Raw genomic sequence first — 16,211 nt, 5'->3', positions numbered from 1 at the left:
GACTGACACAACTGCCTCCTTCCACTTTCCACTCTTTTGCCATCAGATAGCACCCACATTACTGTCCTACTTCTTCCTGATTGCCAGTGGCACAGAGAAACAGTTTACACCATATTTTGCTTTGATGTTCTGTTAGAGCAAAATTATTTACTCTGAAATCTGGATATTTAAAAGAAAGTGTTGAACAGGCCACCGTGGAAACCACTGTTACATATCCTCAGTGGAGCTGAAGATACACTGGGCCACAGTGTGTTTGGAGGTGTGCTATGTTTGAAGTGTTACAGTCTCGACATTTGTCCAAATTACACAAGTAGGGCTCATTCTCTTTCTGCCTGATTAAAAGGTACCCCACACTCTGCCTCACCAAAGACAACTCTGCCACACTAAAGACACTTTCTGTCAGTCTTTAGGACTTTGTGCAATGACGATAAATATTCACATAAAGAAGTTCTGAATCCCATTTTCTCTCTCCTGTTTTGGATAGTTTTCTGTGCATTTCAAGCCAGAAAGAATGGACAATTGGTTGTGGGTATCCCTTTTCTCTCATGTGCACAAGAAAAAGAGGAAAAACAATACCTTGTCATGCATGGTTCCAGTTTTGTGATAGATAATGTTTTGCATATGGGATATATGCCCCCCATATGAGGGTGGCATGCCATTAAAGAAGAAAACTGTATTTTAGTACTGGAATCAAACTGTTCAAAATTTTTAATTGATGAAGTAATTAATTTGACTATTATGAGCAAAATACTTTTTTTCTTCTAGCATAGCACTCATTTCTGGTACAATATGGTTTCTAAATATACTACTGTAATAAAATGCAATTTCTTATTAATTACTATAGTAATTACTATAGTTTCACTATATAATACACTAAAATTGTTGTGCTGTAGTGGTGGTAGCTGCAGAACCACAGCATCACAGAACGGGTCAGGCTGGGAGGGAAACGGGGTCATCAGGTCCAGCACCCTTGCTCCAGCAGGGTCACTCCAGAGCACATGGCACAGGATTGTATCCGGCCAGTTCTTGACTATCACCAGTGAGGGACACTCCACAACCTCTCTGGGCAATCTGAGAGCACAGCCAGCCACACAGTAAAGAAGTTCTTCCTCACATTCAAGTGGAACTTCCTGTGCATCAGTTTCTTTCCATTGTCTCTTCTGCTATTGCTTGGGCCCCTGACAAGAACTTGGCTTGGCTCCATCCTCTGACATGCTCCCTGCTGACACTTAGAGACATTGATGAGGTTCTGTCAACAGGTCCTCTCTGAGTTTTCTCCTCTTGAGCCTGACCACGCCCATTGCCTCAGCCTTTCCTCATAAGAGAGATACTCCAGTCAATAAACTTGTGTGGTTGTAAAAGCCAGCTGTGGATCCCTAATAAACAGCTATTGTGTTTGGTTTGCTTCTTATTCAAGGTAGATTTTAATGACTTATCTATTTCATACTTCAAGAAAATGTTAATTTGAAGTTTATATTGAAGGAAAGCTCAGGGGAGTCTATAAATACCTGAATGGAGGGTATAAAGTGAACAGAACCAAGTTGTTTCCAGTGGTGCCCCACGACAGGACCAGAAGACATGGGCACAAACTGAAACGCTGGAGGCTCCCTCTGAATACCAGAAAACAATTTTTTTACTGTTACTTTTTTTACTGAGGGAAAACAACTGAAATGTTGCATAGGCTTCTTCCGTGGTGATGTTCAGAAGCTGTCTGGACATGGACAGTCTGCCCAAGGTTGATGCTACTTGAGCTGGAGGGTTGACTCAGGTGACCTCCCTTCCAAGCCCAGCCAGGCTACAATTCTGGAAATCTGTGATACACGGCACACTGTTCTTAGGCACAACCGTGACACAATCAACCTCATTCAACTATTTAATAGGACTAAACTGATCATTTTACTTACAGTAGCAGAGTCTATTTGCTTATGAATTTGGGTTCAGAAAACTTTGGCACCTTATAGCGACTTCAGCAATTGTTGTTATACCAGACATTCACATGTATATTTTTGTACATATTTAACAAGTTTCTCTGCTGAGTTCTGCCCAGCATTGTATTGTAACTAAGAAAAATGAGGCATGCAGTTTACACAAAATAAAAAAGCTAATGTGATCAAAACATTTCCTCTGTCTAGATTCTACACGTACTTACTGCTGATGAATTTTTAAAATTACTAAAATAATTCTAGGACTAACACACTGTATCTAGTAATGTACTCTCAGAAAAAGAAAATAATTAACATAAATATGTGGGAGTTGTGAACCAAAACTATAATGCATTGTTCCTAGAGTATAATAACATTGTACATTTATTATTTCTTTTTTATTTTTGGTGAAAAGCACTTCCACAGTGGCTTTCAGTTCCTGTAACTAACAGATGCTTTTACTTCAACAAGTTTCATTATTTTATTTTCCACCTTGCAAGTATTTTTATAGACAAAGACTGCCATCTACTGACTTTACATTTGAGTTTTCATTGATTATTTTACAACTGTTTTTTTAACTGTCAGCAGAGGTACTGTAATTCCTCCTTAAACTAATCTCATATTCAGAATCACACAAATATTTAGTACCTGCTCTAATGTTTTCTTGTTTCATCTCAAATGATAAATGCTTGTACAATTTGTTTGTTACTCAAGTTTCCCAAATCTGATACTGATGAATTAAGAAAATTAATTCTGGTGTTATATTATTGAATAAAGATTGGCATAGATACCTTTCTAGCTCTAAAATGTTGACTGTGAGCCCAAGAATTACTCAAATAATTTAAGTAATTGCATTACACTAGATATTATTGTAAAATGCATGTAAAATGTTCCAAAGATGCCTATTATTATTTTTACTCTCTAATTAAGCAGCAGCTCTTGCAGGAATGGAAATGTCTTCAGAGGAAGCAAAAGTATGTGAAGCTAAGAGAAAGTTGTGGAAAGCAGTATGTGAAAGAAGTTTACAAATGCTCCAGAGGATGTTTGGGCTATGATTAATCTTTATTGGTCAAGGTAATTACATTCTTGCATAAGATGTAGAATACTTCAATACAAAGAACTGAACTAGCACTTTTTAAAAAATCTAGAAAAATTAAATAAGAGTGGCTAATGAAATAGCAATTTCTTAGAAACAATGGAATCTTAGCGCATTTGACCTACTCGATTTGTTCATTCACTTTGTGAGAGTTAATTGTTCACTTTTGTTCAAATACATGGAAGATTTCTTTTGCTGTGCATGTTTATCACCATGTATGTAACCTTACTGAGAGCTCTGGGTTTCACTAAGAAAGTGGTGTCCATTGTTTTCACTTTCTTTTCTCAGCAGGAGTGGTCTAACAGGATTATTCTACCTTTATTTCTCCTTTGACGTGAACAAATCAAAAGCCCATCAGAAAAAGTCTCAGTTACGTAAACTGAGGAAAGCTGGGGGACTTGTTAATTTATCGATGGCCCTGTAAATTCTCAGATGGTAGCAGAAGTTGTGACAGGATGCAGCAGAAATGTCAAAGGACTCCCATGATTGGTTCTGTGTATGTTAGCAATTCTATTAGATGTTTTTGAAAAACACTGAGAATTAGTACAGAATGTATAATCATATTTTAGATTCAGACCAGTTTTAGATTCAGCCTGGTTAGAAACTCTCCTTTCTCTCTGACTGAACTGAGAATACCCATACAGTTTTATCTTTTCCTTCAAGTATTTTGGGAGGGAGTTTCTTCTCAATTGTCAGGAATCAAATATTTTTTCCAGGAGCAAAAGGAATAGGACAACCAAATGAAATTGTTAGAATTACAGTAATTTAAATTTCAAGATCTGAAGAGAGAAACCAGTGGCCTTTCTTGATTTTAATTTGATTTATATAATGGAGAAGCAATTCTATATTTTACCATTGCATAAATAAGAGCCTCTGAGGAAATTTGTAATCCCTTAGGAATGAGTATCCACAAAAATCCTCATGACAAAACTGGATCACCTGCCTTTGACCTCCAAGGTCCACAGGCCAAGCCAGCTGATTTAACTTCAGTCAGATTCAAAAGATCCTAATTGCTCAAAGGCCTGGAGGGGAACAAAAAATCCCTGTTGGTTTTGGCATTTTCTGTGTCCGTGTTTTCTTCATTTCCTGGTTGATTTTTGGGGTTTATATAGATTGTATTTTAAATAGTAACTATGAAAATAATGAACATGGTAAGACATGCTAAAAATAAAAATATACAAAGGTTTCCCCGATGTTACTTAGGGAATGGAGAAGTATTTAGATGTTAAATTAAAATCTAGTTTAAATAAAGTAGAATGTATGTTACAGATTCAAAAACATTATTTAAACTCTACAATGGACAAAATCAGTTTTAAAAACTTAGTGAGGAATGAAACTGAAGTGTCTGGTAGCTTTACTAACATATTTCTTAGACTGTGCCTGCTATGTTTTTTTACTTCAACAGCTCTTTAAATCACAATGATCTTGGAAGAAGCTAAATAAAATTTGTCCTGCAATTCTTATAACAAATTAAAGTAGAAGCAGACTATAGGATAGAAGACTTGTGCTCTTCAAATGCTTTAATAACTTCAGTTATTTTACACATCATTTACACCACAACTGTCATTATATTTCCTTATTCTTTTTCAGTATCCCAATGTGTTTACTGGTTAATGAACACCTCAAACTGCTGGCCTGAAAGTTTCCAGAAGGCAAGTTTCTCAAAGCCATTGTAAACTGCTGCACTCAGAATTACAAGGTGTTTAGCCACAGTATTTGTATATAAACTGGTGAAATACAAGGCAGGTTCATTGGGATAGCTAAACAAGGGGGAAGAGATCTAAAGTCCACTTCTTAAAAGTTGAAAAGGTATTTGATTATTTTTGAAGGGAAAAAAGAATCTGAAAAAAAGGCAAATAACTTGCATAAGATTTACATAATTCTGTGGTAAGAATATTGCCTAAGCACGGTATTTTGCAATTTCATGGTAAGATATTTTACTGAGATAAAAACATGTATTGCTTGAAAAAAAATTAATTAAGATCATGTGTTCTGACATAAGTTAGTTCAAATACGGTTTTCTACCCCTTTGGTAAGCCTATTGGTGGATACCTACTGGCAGATACCACTGCTGGAAGCTTTTATTTTCCAGATTCAGAGATAACTAGTAGAAGCATTTCAGAGACAACGGCTTATGTGCCGTTATCTGCCACTTCAAACTAGAACGCTAGCTAGTAGTTTTAAATGTAAATAGGTCATCAGGGACTTTAGATACGACTGCACAGTCCCTTCAAGTATCAAAGTTGGCTGCTATAAAAGCAGCATTGCTTCCTCTCAGCTGCCAGCCTCCCTCCCACTACTGTGGCTGCTGCAAGGGACAGTGTGTGACAGTGGAAGCAGATGCAACAGGAAAAGAGCCAAACATCCCCCTTTGGTGACCCTGCCTTTGTTCAACCAAAGTGATCACACGGTTGTAATAAAAGCCATCAGATGTGACAAAGCAGCAGCAAAATCCAAGGTAATCTGCAGGTTAAAACCAGATGTTTCTGGTACTGAGTCATTTACACTGTTTGGCAGAAAAGGCTCCAGGAATATTAGCCAACCCTGCTTTGCAAGGGTTATGTGGATTGTGACAGGATTTCAAGTTAACATCCGCTCATTTTAGTATTCTGGAGTGATGTGAAATTTAGTTTTGGTACCAGTTTCCTAAAAGAGATCCTCTTTTGAACAGGCCAGTGTGGATCAAAAAGGAGCACACTAAGCAGGTGGTCATTCTGTGGCTCTGAAGTACATTATGCAGGACAGCAATGACATTTCTCTAGGAAATACGGCTATTAGTTAATGGAAGTGCATTGGAAATGTCTCCATTTCCAGCTCAATGCAGTCCAACCGTTCACCAATTCACAAAAGATCTGCTGCTCCTAATTTGGCATTGTTTAAAAGTTGCGTTTGCTTTCACAGTCTGTGAGTGAACCACAACTACCATTACACAGCAAAGCCACACTGATGGCAAGAGCAGAGCAATAGTATTTCTAGAAGAACAGTTCATAAAACCACCACACCATCTCTAAGCTGTTCTGCTCCTTCAGGATCCTACAAAATACTGCCAAAAGAAAAGTAGCATTAAAAAAATGACCTTGCTTAGGCCACAGCTTTGGCAGAAAATGCAAATGTGCATCATCTCCACAGCTGTGTTGCTTGTTTTGATCTTGTCAAAGAATAATTTGTCACTGCAACATTGCAGTGAGTAGGTGTTATGCTCCTATTCATGCAAGGTGTGAAGAGATAGTGCAGCACCCCTTCTTCTGAAGAATTACCACTGCTTATTAAAGATCTTCTGGAAAATTCAATAGATACAGCGCAAAGTTATTTGTAGCCTCCTGGTTTCTTTGCCATATTCTAGTTCTGATAAATAAGCATTTTTGGTGAAAATATTCCTGCATTTTTTCCTTGATATTCCAATCCTACCCTATTGTCTCTACTACATTTTATCATAAGTGTTATCCTTTGTGCATAAGATAGTATTATTATCTTTCCTTATGCCACATTTTCCTCAACTGAAAGCTAAAATTAGAGTATTGTGAATCAGAAACAAAAATAAACAGTTTTGCTAATGTTTTTCAGAATTCTTCCAGTGGAAAAGCTTATGGTCAGCTCTTTGGGAGCTTTACTGGTAAAGAAGCTCCTGTCCCTACAGTATCTTTGCACTAGACTTTGGTCACGATTGTGAATCAAATGGGGAAACTGAACTACCTGAAAAGTAACCCAGAAAGAAATCCATGACAATTTGCAGTCAAGTTCTTTATTTTATTCTAGACATAAACACGAATTAAACTTATACAGATACTTTTAAATACATTGCTATTCAGATACCAATTAAAAAATAAAATCCTTTTAACTGTGAGAAAAAAATTTGGATTACTTACACAATTTTACTTCTAAGCGTTTTATATTACAAAAAACGACTCGCCACAATGTTTTGCTGCAGGCATAACAGGTTTATATTTAAATATTATGGAACTGTATTAAAAGCCTCGTACGTACAAAAGGGTTGAGGCAAACACGTCTGGTCTCTGCCGCTCTGGGAATTTCTCCGCTTTATGCACAGGAAAGAACAAACCACGGACCTCCGCTGGGACGGGTTCGTTGAACCCCTAAATACCTCGGGACGCATTTCCCGGACAGGACCCGGGATGTCGCTCGTTCCGCTTTCGGAACACGCGTGCGGCGGGGTTCACGGTGCCGGTGGGGAAGCGGCTGCGTTCAGCGAGCCCGTTCCGCGGGCTCGGCGGGCGGCGCCGCGTCCGCCGCCATTTCCCGCGCCCCGGGGTGAGGCCAGGCGAGGTGAGCCGAGGTCAAGGAGGCGCGCGCCCACCGCGCCTGCGCGGCGCGCGCAGCCCTCCCCCGCCCCCCCGCGCGCCAGGCGAGGCGCGCGCGCAGAGCGGGGATCGCCGCCCCGCCGTGCCGTTCCTGCGCACGCGCGGCGGAGGCGGCGGCGGCGGCCCCGGGCTGCCGCGGGTTGCAGTACGCGCCGGCGCACGCGCGGTGGCGCGAGGCGCCGCGGCGGCCGGCGGCGGTGGGGGCTCGGCGGCGCAGGCGCGGTGGTGTCGGGGGGACTCCCGGGCCCGGGTGCTGCCGTGCCGCCGCCGGAGGAGCGGGAGCAGCAGGTTCAGTCAGGCAGTGCCGGCGGGCGGCGGGCGCGGGGCTGCGCGCGTGGAGCGGCGCTCGCCGGGGCAGGCAGGCGGGCAGCGGCAGCGCGGGGCCAGGTGAGCAGCGAGCGCGGCGCGGGGCGGTGCGGGCGGACCCGCCGGGGCCCGGTGTGCGCTGGCGAGGGGAAGGCGGGGGCGCGGCGCGGAGGAAGTTTGACAGCGCCGGCGTGTGTCTCCCGCCGCGAACCGGGGGGCGGGAGTGCAGCGGCTGCCCTTGGGCGGGCACGGCCGCGGCCGGGGGCGGGGGGCGCTCGCGGGGCACCCGCTAGGCCCGGTGACCCACTTTGCTCCTGTCACAACTCCGGGGCGCGGCGGGAGCGCCGCCCGCCTGGCCCCGCGCCCGCGGACCGGGCCGGGCGGGCGCGGGACTCCCCGGCATCCCGCGGGCCGGGCTGCGCCGGGCCGAGCAGGGCTGCGGGCGGCGCCTCCCCCCGCGGCCCCTGCGCCGCCGCTCCGTGGGGCGGTTCGTCCCGCGGGAGCCGGGGGCGCGCCCGGGCCCGCCGCCCCACGCGCGGGGGAGGTTCCGGCGGCGGCCCCGCAGCGCGGGTGTTGACACGGCGGGCGGGCGGCGGTCGCTGCCCGCTCGGCCCCGGGCCCTCCCCGCGGCGGGACAGCTCCGCGGGGCCTCGGGCTCCGGGCGGTGGCGAGAGCGTGCCCCGCGCTCTCCCTGCGGCAGGTGGGCTGCAGCTGCGGGGTTACGTATGCACTTCGTAGGCTTTTAATTTTCCCTTTGTTTTTGGGTTACGATAACTTTATTGCGATAACCGCAACGTGTTCACGCTCGTAAAACCTGAGGGATTCTCAGTATACCGCGGTCCTTTTTCGAGTTACTGCGGCCTTAAAGTCAGTCTCTTTAATGCTCCGTGCATGCAGGTGTGAAATACGAGCAGCGAGGGACTGGAAATCCATGGTACTTCAGTTTTGTGTTTGGGTTAAGTTGGATCACGATTTTTCGTTGGTTTCAGTTTCAAGTTCCAGATATTTTAGGCCTCGGTATAAATTGGAAATGTTTGGTTTTTTTCCATGGGGAGTAGTGCTTGTGAACTAATCAAACATATTTGCAGTGAGATTTTTGTATGCCTGTTTTCATATGCTAAAGAGATAACCTACCAAGAAGCATAGGGGAAATCAGGTATGGTTTTGGCTGGAATATGTAACTCTATGTAGACGCAGAGTGGCCGATCATAGAACCTGATGCTCTAAATCCTTAAAGTAGGTATTTTTACTTCAATGACTGGTTGACAAGCAGTGCTTTTGGTGGCAGTATTGACTTGACCTGGTCTGCCTCTTCCTTGCTCCAGCTGCACCAGCACAACGGTTCTTGGAAATCGGTCCTGTAACTAGCTTGAGGAAATGATCCAGGTTAAAATTGACTACCTAGGTTTTGTGTTTTTGTTTTTTCTTTTTAACGTGGTTATAGTTAACCTATATAATTTCTCTGGCTAACAGGTGTAACAGGAGGCAAGAGGATTGTTTAAGCAAATACTCTAGAGAAAGAAGTACTTGAGAAATACAGCTCGACTGTGGTAGTCCTGGCAAAGTTCAGTATGAACAGTTGCAGTTGTTTCACAATGTTCAGTTTTACAGAAATAATATTGACTTTGTTTATAAATATCTGTGGGATTTGGGCCTGTTATTTGAAAATGGACAGCATTTGATTGTTGTAATAGGGAGATTCTAGTTGAAAGTAATTTTGCTTTTAATTTTTTTTATAAGTTAAACTATTAATTTTCATATGTATCCACTTAAGACACTTTCTCAAACTTGCTACAGATGCTGCTTTCAGATTACCAGACAAAATGTATTTGGTTTAGGTTTTTGTAGAATATGGCAAGTTTATCTGAGAATTTTGTTGGTAAGGCAAGGGTTACTGCTTCTTAACAAACAATTCAAACAGGGAAAAAAACCCCAAACTTCCGGGTTGATATTTAATAGTTTCAGGTGCCATTCAGCCATGTCTTGTTTTTTATTTCTTCCGCTTCATGCTCTTACATGGAAAAGTTTTAACACATTTAGGTAAAATAAAAGAATGTGAGGAAAGGAGTATGTTTTTGTTACTAATGCTCTTCTAAGGACCTCCAAACCTCTGCTGTAGGTAGCTTTGCTCTCTTTGTACTAAGCAATTTTAAAACTCAGTGGTAATTACCTTAAATTTTATTTGCAGTGTTGGTTAATTAGCTTCTTGGTATAGAATTTCATGGAAGTCATGAATCTTTGTGGTTGGATTGGTCTTGTAAAATAAATTGTTGCTTTTAAGAGCTTTAGGCTTTTGCTTTCCCTCCCCCCGCCCCGATTTTAAATTTCTGAGAAAAGTTGAAGGTATTAAGTGATAGTAGAGGTATTGCCCCTCACCTTCTCCACATGTTCTTTATATTAAATGTTTTTCAACTTGGAAAGTTGTGGGGTTTTTTTTATTAAAAACAAATAAACTTGTATTGAAAAGTTTTGTGAATCAAAAATGCAGTTTTCTTTACTAGGTAATTTCCTCATTTGAAAGGAGCTTCTTTTTTATCTACGCTTTCCTTCAGGAGATACATATAATTTGTTGTCAGTGCCTCATGGTTTCAGCCTAGTTTTATAATGAAGACTATGGATAGCTCTCCTCTTGAAGTAGAAAATTATCATCCTAATACAGTTTTTAATACAAAATATAATTCAGAAGAATTGGAATTACAGCTGAAAGGTGCCTTTTCATCACACTGTCATGAATTAGTTTTGCTCGAGACAAAGACTTTGGTAGATCTCTGAAGTGAAGAAAAGTTTATTTTAGTGTTTCAGCCTTTTGAAAGCACTAGCTTCTCTATGAGCACTGCAAACTGAAGGCTGAGTGTGAAAGCAGGTGTAGAACTGTTTCTGAGGATTATGAGGTGATGTTAGTAGGTACTGGCATAGCAAAGTCAGTAGTGATTGTTCCTGCCATTCTTAATTTCTGTTTATTTACTTTGCAAAGTATATTTAACCTTTCAGTGTTAATGAACTGGTTCACCACTGAAGGGGTGGCACAAGATCAGGAGTCACCAGGCTGTTGGAGGAGCAGTAGCTGGTTTTGAGTAGCTTTATCTCTAGAGGACAAAAAAAGTGTGAGACTACAGATAGTTGCCAAACCATTCAACTGTTTCTCTCATCTTAAGCTAATACTGAATTATTGTTAGTAGTGTTGATTTTAATAATTTGGATTTAGTGATCTTTCAGTATAAAAAGACGTGTTGGAAGCACACCTTCACTCCCTCAGCAGAATCTGAAATGAAAGGTGTCAGTGTCTCTCTATAACTCTGGCACAAGTAAATTTGGGTAGATCCTAGGAAGGTACATCATTAATTCTGTGGGTGGTCCATCTGGGGAAAGGAACTTACTAGTATAGTTGGTTGTTTTATTAGCTCAATCTGTGTAATACTTTGAAACTCTGACAGACATTACACTGTTTATTTGTTGTAGGACTTAAAAGGTGTGAAATGCAAAATCACGGAAGAGAAAGGAGACTCAGGGTTAATGCAGCTGCCCTGAAGGATTGAATTCTCTATCCTTACTGCTGCCACAAAATTCCTTTGTAATGTAAAAGCCACTTTAATTTTGGTATACCTCATCTCTGACTGTTTTAATTTATAGTCTTAGTGTTCTCTTACCATACTTTTTGTGTGTATTATAAATTCTTCATTATGGCCACTTTTAGAACATATAATCATATAGATAAAACGTTTTGGTCTTCTGTGGTTGTCATATGCTTAATATTATGTGGAAATAACAAGGCTTCATGGATTCTTTCAACAATTTAGAGCTGCACGCTTTGGACTCTTTCCAACTGTTACATTTTGTCATTAAAATCAGTGAATAAGTTTTCTTATTCTGTACTGATGTTCTGAGTGTATTATGAAATCATCATTAATAGTATTAATATTTTATTAAATATATCCTTAAAAATTAATTATGTATATGAGATTCAAGAGTGATAATGACTTATATTTGGAGTGTGATGCCTTTGAAGCTTAGTAGATACTATGGGCCTACCTCATATTCATGATAAAAATGTAGCCAAATTAGGAATAAATGTGGCTACTTCAATGCTTTGCTCTTAAAACTGTGTGTGTGATCATCTCAGAGTATGTGAGAAGGCTTCAGTTTTGAAGCTAATGTCATTTTACTGATAATGACAGTCTGGTACCATGAGATAAATGGTGTTAGACTATTATCCTTTTGTTAAAACAGAACACTTCTTGGAGTAAGACAGCTCCAATTAAAGTGGGTTTTTAAAATAAATATATGTGACATAATTATTCTACAGAGGTCTTTCTAGAATTCCACTAAAAAGGACATTTGCAGGTACCTCTGAGATGGTTTTTTTAATGTATTTTATTTTGGTATATGGCCAGATCCATAAAATAACATGGAGGAGTCAGAATTGATTTAGATGGATTTTGTGTGTTCAGCCCCAGATAAAATTGGTATCTATTAGAGGTTTCTAAGTTTTCACTAGTAAATTTTTCCAAAGTTGAACGCTGAAATTTTGTTCTCATTCATATTTTCCAGAATCTTATCATAACCCAGCATCTTGGCATCTAAATCTGTTTACTATTCATAAATTAGGCAATCTGTAAATTAGGCCTTCACTTGTTCAAAGGCATGTTCAAACCACACCTCAGGCACACCTATGGAATTGGACTTGGACCAAAACCTTGTGGTGACTCTCCCTTTTGTTCAGAAGCACAAAGGAGTGAGGAGGAAGAGGTTTTGTTCATACCTCCTGTTAATAAAAAGAAACGCCCAAAATAAACAACAAACCAACAAAACTCCAAAGCCTGGAACCCCACTTTTCCTTGTGGACAAGATGAGTAAAGTCTAATTGGGCTAAATAGTTATAGTAGGACATTTGTTTTCTTGGAGGAAAAGGAGATTTTATAAATGCCTATATTCTGGCCTGTGTTCCATTTAAAATGTTGAATGCCGTTACAAACTGGAACGCAAGAATTACATGTCTTGTTTGCTGCCCTGGAGAAGCATGGGTACTTCTGGTGCTGCTCTGTCCAGTAAAGCTTTACTTTTTATTTTTGCTTCCATATTCTGAAAATTGCCACTGAAATGAAAAGTTAGGAGTTGATGCATCTTCCCAGTGTGATGCAGAGCCTGCCGAGATACTAGGGTTTAAACCCTGTTTGGTAGACTAGAGATTGGCTTTCCAGTTTCTGTGATCTATGCTGTAAACCTGTGCTGCTGGACAAAATGAGAGCACATCTTTTTCCTCCTGCTGGCATGTTCAAAGAATATATTACTCCTGCTTTGAGGGGAAAAGCTTAACTGTGTGCATGACAAGGACAGGGACCAGGATTGTGAGTACTAACCTTACCTATGTCCTCGGCCTCCAGAAACAGCTGAAGGCAAAATACTGTGTTCACTTGTTACTTACATAGTTTGCATCTCTGTTAACTTCTGAAAAAATCTTGCTGAATTATGCAACTCTTTCTGGCTTTGGTACTTAAGAATTGCAGATCCATTTTGTAGATCCTTTTGTATGGAATCCCCTTTTTGTGCCCTGTTTTAGTGAAGCCTGTGCTGCTTTGTGGTCTACTACAGCCAGAGCAGGCCACAGAAGTTGCTACCCACGCTGCATAACAGTGGTCTTTCTGTGGGACACTTAGAAAAGGAGGATACCTGGGAATGGGCTGATCATCATGATGATGTCAGAATTTTAAGTACTTTGTAGCAGGGAGTAGTATTGCTAGTGACCTCATCTACAAGAGTTTTTAGCTTGCAGCACCACAAGTTTGCGAGTGTATCTCCATGGCTTGCAGAAGAATGATCCAGATCCCATAAGCATATCATTATCTGCTGAACCAGTAGATCTACAGAAGGTTTCAGCACTTTGTTCGTTGGGGCAAGTATTTGTGAACATAGAGGCTGGGCTGGCTGGTAAGAAGTGGTTCCTGTGGGAGGTTAATGTGTGAGTTTCCTAATGTACATTAGAAACGCTGAGGAAATATATATATTTTTACATCTTAAATTGCGATCTTAATGAAAGTATGAGGTACTAAGCTGCCTAATAAAAAGGTACTTCAAAACACATTGATACAACTAATTTAATATTTCAAATTCTGAGAATCCTTCTGTTGTTACAAATAAAACAGAAGTCTCCATTTTTATGTTTGAGTAAAGTTTTTAATGAAGTAGTTAGTAATAGTTTCTGGCATTTAAGGGCATTTGAAGTGTTTGGTGGCTATTTCATTGCATGTTAAATGTAATGTCAGTGACTGCCTGCTGAGTTTTGCCTATTACTGACGCACACCTTGGCAGAACAGTGTTCCAAGAGTTTAGAGGTTGCTGTTGAGAACATGGTTGTGAATACAGAGAATGTAGACTCCTGCTGGTGTGCAAAGGTAGAAGGCATGTAATTTTTCAGATTATTCTTGCTAGAGATATGTTAAATGCTTGGATTTTCACCAGTCATCCAAAAACCTCAAGATACATTAGGAGAAGAAAACTGTCTTGTTTCATGTGGTAACTTCCCCACCTTAATTCCCCAAAGCTTAATTTGAAACCTGTATTTGAAGTTGTAAAAAGATAAAAAGTATGTTGCCAAGAGCTGCTTATTTCTTTGGCTCAATAAACAGCTAGGAAATTTTCCTCGATTAAAAGCTGTAGGGAGTTGCCTTTTTTAAAGCCTGATTTCCTAAGAAAATGTGATTTGTGCTTTTTCCTTGTTTTCTCTCATTCTTTCCTTATATATTCACCAGTAGCTTTTGAAATAGTTGATTAGTTGTAGCCATGTTTGTAGGAGGGATGGAAATCACAGACTGTAATGTTACAACAGATTTTGGGAAAATGGGCAAGCTGGGTAGAGAGAAATGTGTCACTGCCCTCTCTTGAGAGACGCATAATGCAGTGGGATTTTGGTACTGACCTGTTTTTTCAGCATGCACTTGGGTCTGTGTTGGATAGGAGAGCAGGAGTTGTGTCATCAGGGCTTGAGGAGACAGGAAGAATATTGGGCTATTTTGGAAAGGGAGAGGGACCAACAATATCATACTATGACACTATCGTAAAATAATATTTTTTTGTCAGCATAAGAACAAAAGACAGTATTTTCCAAATCAGATTTCCAGTAAGCCCACTCCTGTGTCTTGTAACACAGAGTTACTTGTTGAAAAGCAGGAACTGAATTTATGTCGAGAATGGCATTTCTCAGCTTCTTTCCTGTCTGGTCTGTATGCCTGTATTTGCATTATTTATTAATCATAATAAACAGCAGACTGAAATCAACTTGGAGATTTTTATTAAGTCTTAATAGAGAAATGTAGGATGTCCTGCTGGTTAGTTTAGAAAAACTGAAAATCTTAGTAATGGTAAAAGTGAAGAAAACTTTATTAGCTTGTGCTGCTTTCATTTCTAGAGAATTCTCTGCTGTATAATATGAAATATACTTGTCAAGCCTCATAATCTTCACAAATTTTAATTTATTGATTTCAAGTATTAAAATGGTTCATTTAAAAAATATCATAGCAGACTGCAATTATAGGTTTTTTTGACTTGTGCTTATTTTAAAGTAGTTTTCATAGTTACAACAAATACTCCAAAGGAAACAGGGTTTTCCTCTACTGTGAGTAGAAAAGCAACTAGCAGCATGAATCACAGCTTCCAAGAACTGTCAGAAGAGAAATGCAGATTCTCTCTCTCTCACATACACACACACACTTTCCTGACAGTTTTACTGTAGTAATGTGATTTAATAAAGTTTTCTTGCCATCCACAGCAGCAACATCCATTATGTGTAATCATGCTACTGCTAGCAGTTGTGTGTTTGAGAACTACTATTCAGAGGTAATATGGTAGTTCCACTGATAGTTCTCTAACATCTCAGCAATTTTACATATATTTTTCTGGAAGTGTTTGTGTTGTTAAAATGTTCTACTTCTACTATATTTTCTATAGTCTTTTTTTTTTCCAGCTCAGAAGCATTAGCTAAACATTTTGTGTTGCCCTAGGCTTTTCATGATGTTTCATAGATAATAAGATAGAGTTTCAGCCTTGAGAAGCTTGTGATCTGAATTTCACTGACATAGAAAATGGTGACAATGACCTCAGAAAGGGGGACAAGGATTCAAGTTAATAAGCAAGTCATAGTGAGTGAACTAAACCAATTCTCATTCTAAGAAGATGATAAGATAGATCAGCAATGAGTAATAAGAGAATACAGAAGCATAAGACAGCATAAAGCAAGTCCAAATAATATACAAGTTTGGAGGAAAGAAGCAAAATATTTTGCAGGATCTGGAAAGCATTATGAAATCAGAAAGTAGTCTGGATCAAGAGGAAGAGTAGCTAGGAAGTTTTATGAAATAGAGCAGGAAAAAGATCTCTAGAAACTTAAAAATTATGTTGATGGGTTAACTCTTCAGAAGAAAAAAAAATAGACAGTAAAAGAATTTGAGAATATGCTGTTTTGATCGTTTGACAGAGAGGTTAGGACATAAATTCTAGTATTAAGATTTTTTTTTTAAACTATTTAAGAAATTTACCTGTCATTTGAACTTGCTTTTAAATTGAGTAGCAAAACAA

At 40.2% G+C, this 16,211-nt stretch overlaps 2 protein-coding genes across 17 annotated transcripts in view; both read left to right on the top strand.

Annotated features, from left to right (window-relative positions):
* The first annotated feature begins 128 nt into the window (after window positions 1-128).
* Window positions 129-7,474, top strand: PDCL2 (phosducin like 2). Its single transcript, XM_085577885.1, is given in 3 exon segments — window positions 129-2,945; window positions 2,947-2,996; window positions 4,609-7,474. Coding segments are annotated over 3 exon segments (405 nt in total). The 5' UTR covers window positions 129-2,798; the 3' UTR covers window positions 4,817-7,474.
* Window positions 7,475-7,555: 81 nt separating this feature from the next.
* CLOCK (clock circadian regulator) overlaps window positions 7,556-16,211 on the top strand; it is a 64,221-nt gene continuing 55,565 nt past the window's right edge. For 10 of the 16 annotated variants that reach the window (XM_085577884.1, XM_085577876.1, XM_085577881.1 and 7 more), the window contains exon 1: window positions 7,557-7,724. The gene's annotated coding sequence lies outside the window, so the exon portion shown is untranslated. The other 6 variants (XM_085577877.1, XM_085577882.1, XM_085577872.1 and 3 more) reach the window with 4 other exon arrangements.

Source organism: Lonchura striata, chromosome 4 (genome assembly GCF_050655825.1).
Source record: "Lonchura striata isolate lonStrDom1 chromosome 4, ASM5065582v1, whole genome shotgun sequence".
Lineage (NCBI taxonomy): Eukaryota > Metazoa > Chordata > Aves > Passeriformes > Estrildidae > Lonchura > Lonchura striata.
The sequence above is the reverse complement of the archived record's forward strand: the minus strand, read 5'-3'. Positions and strand labels throughout refer to the sequence as shown.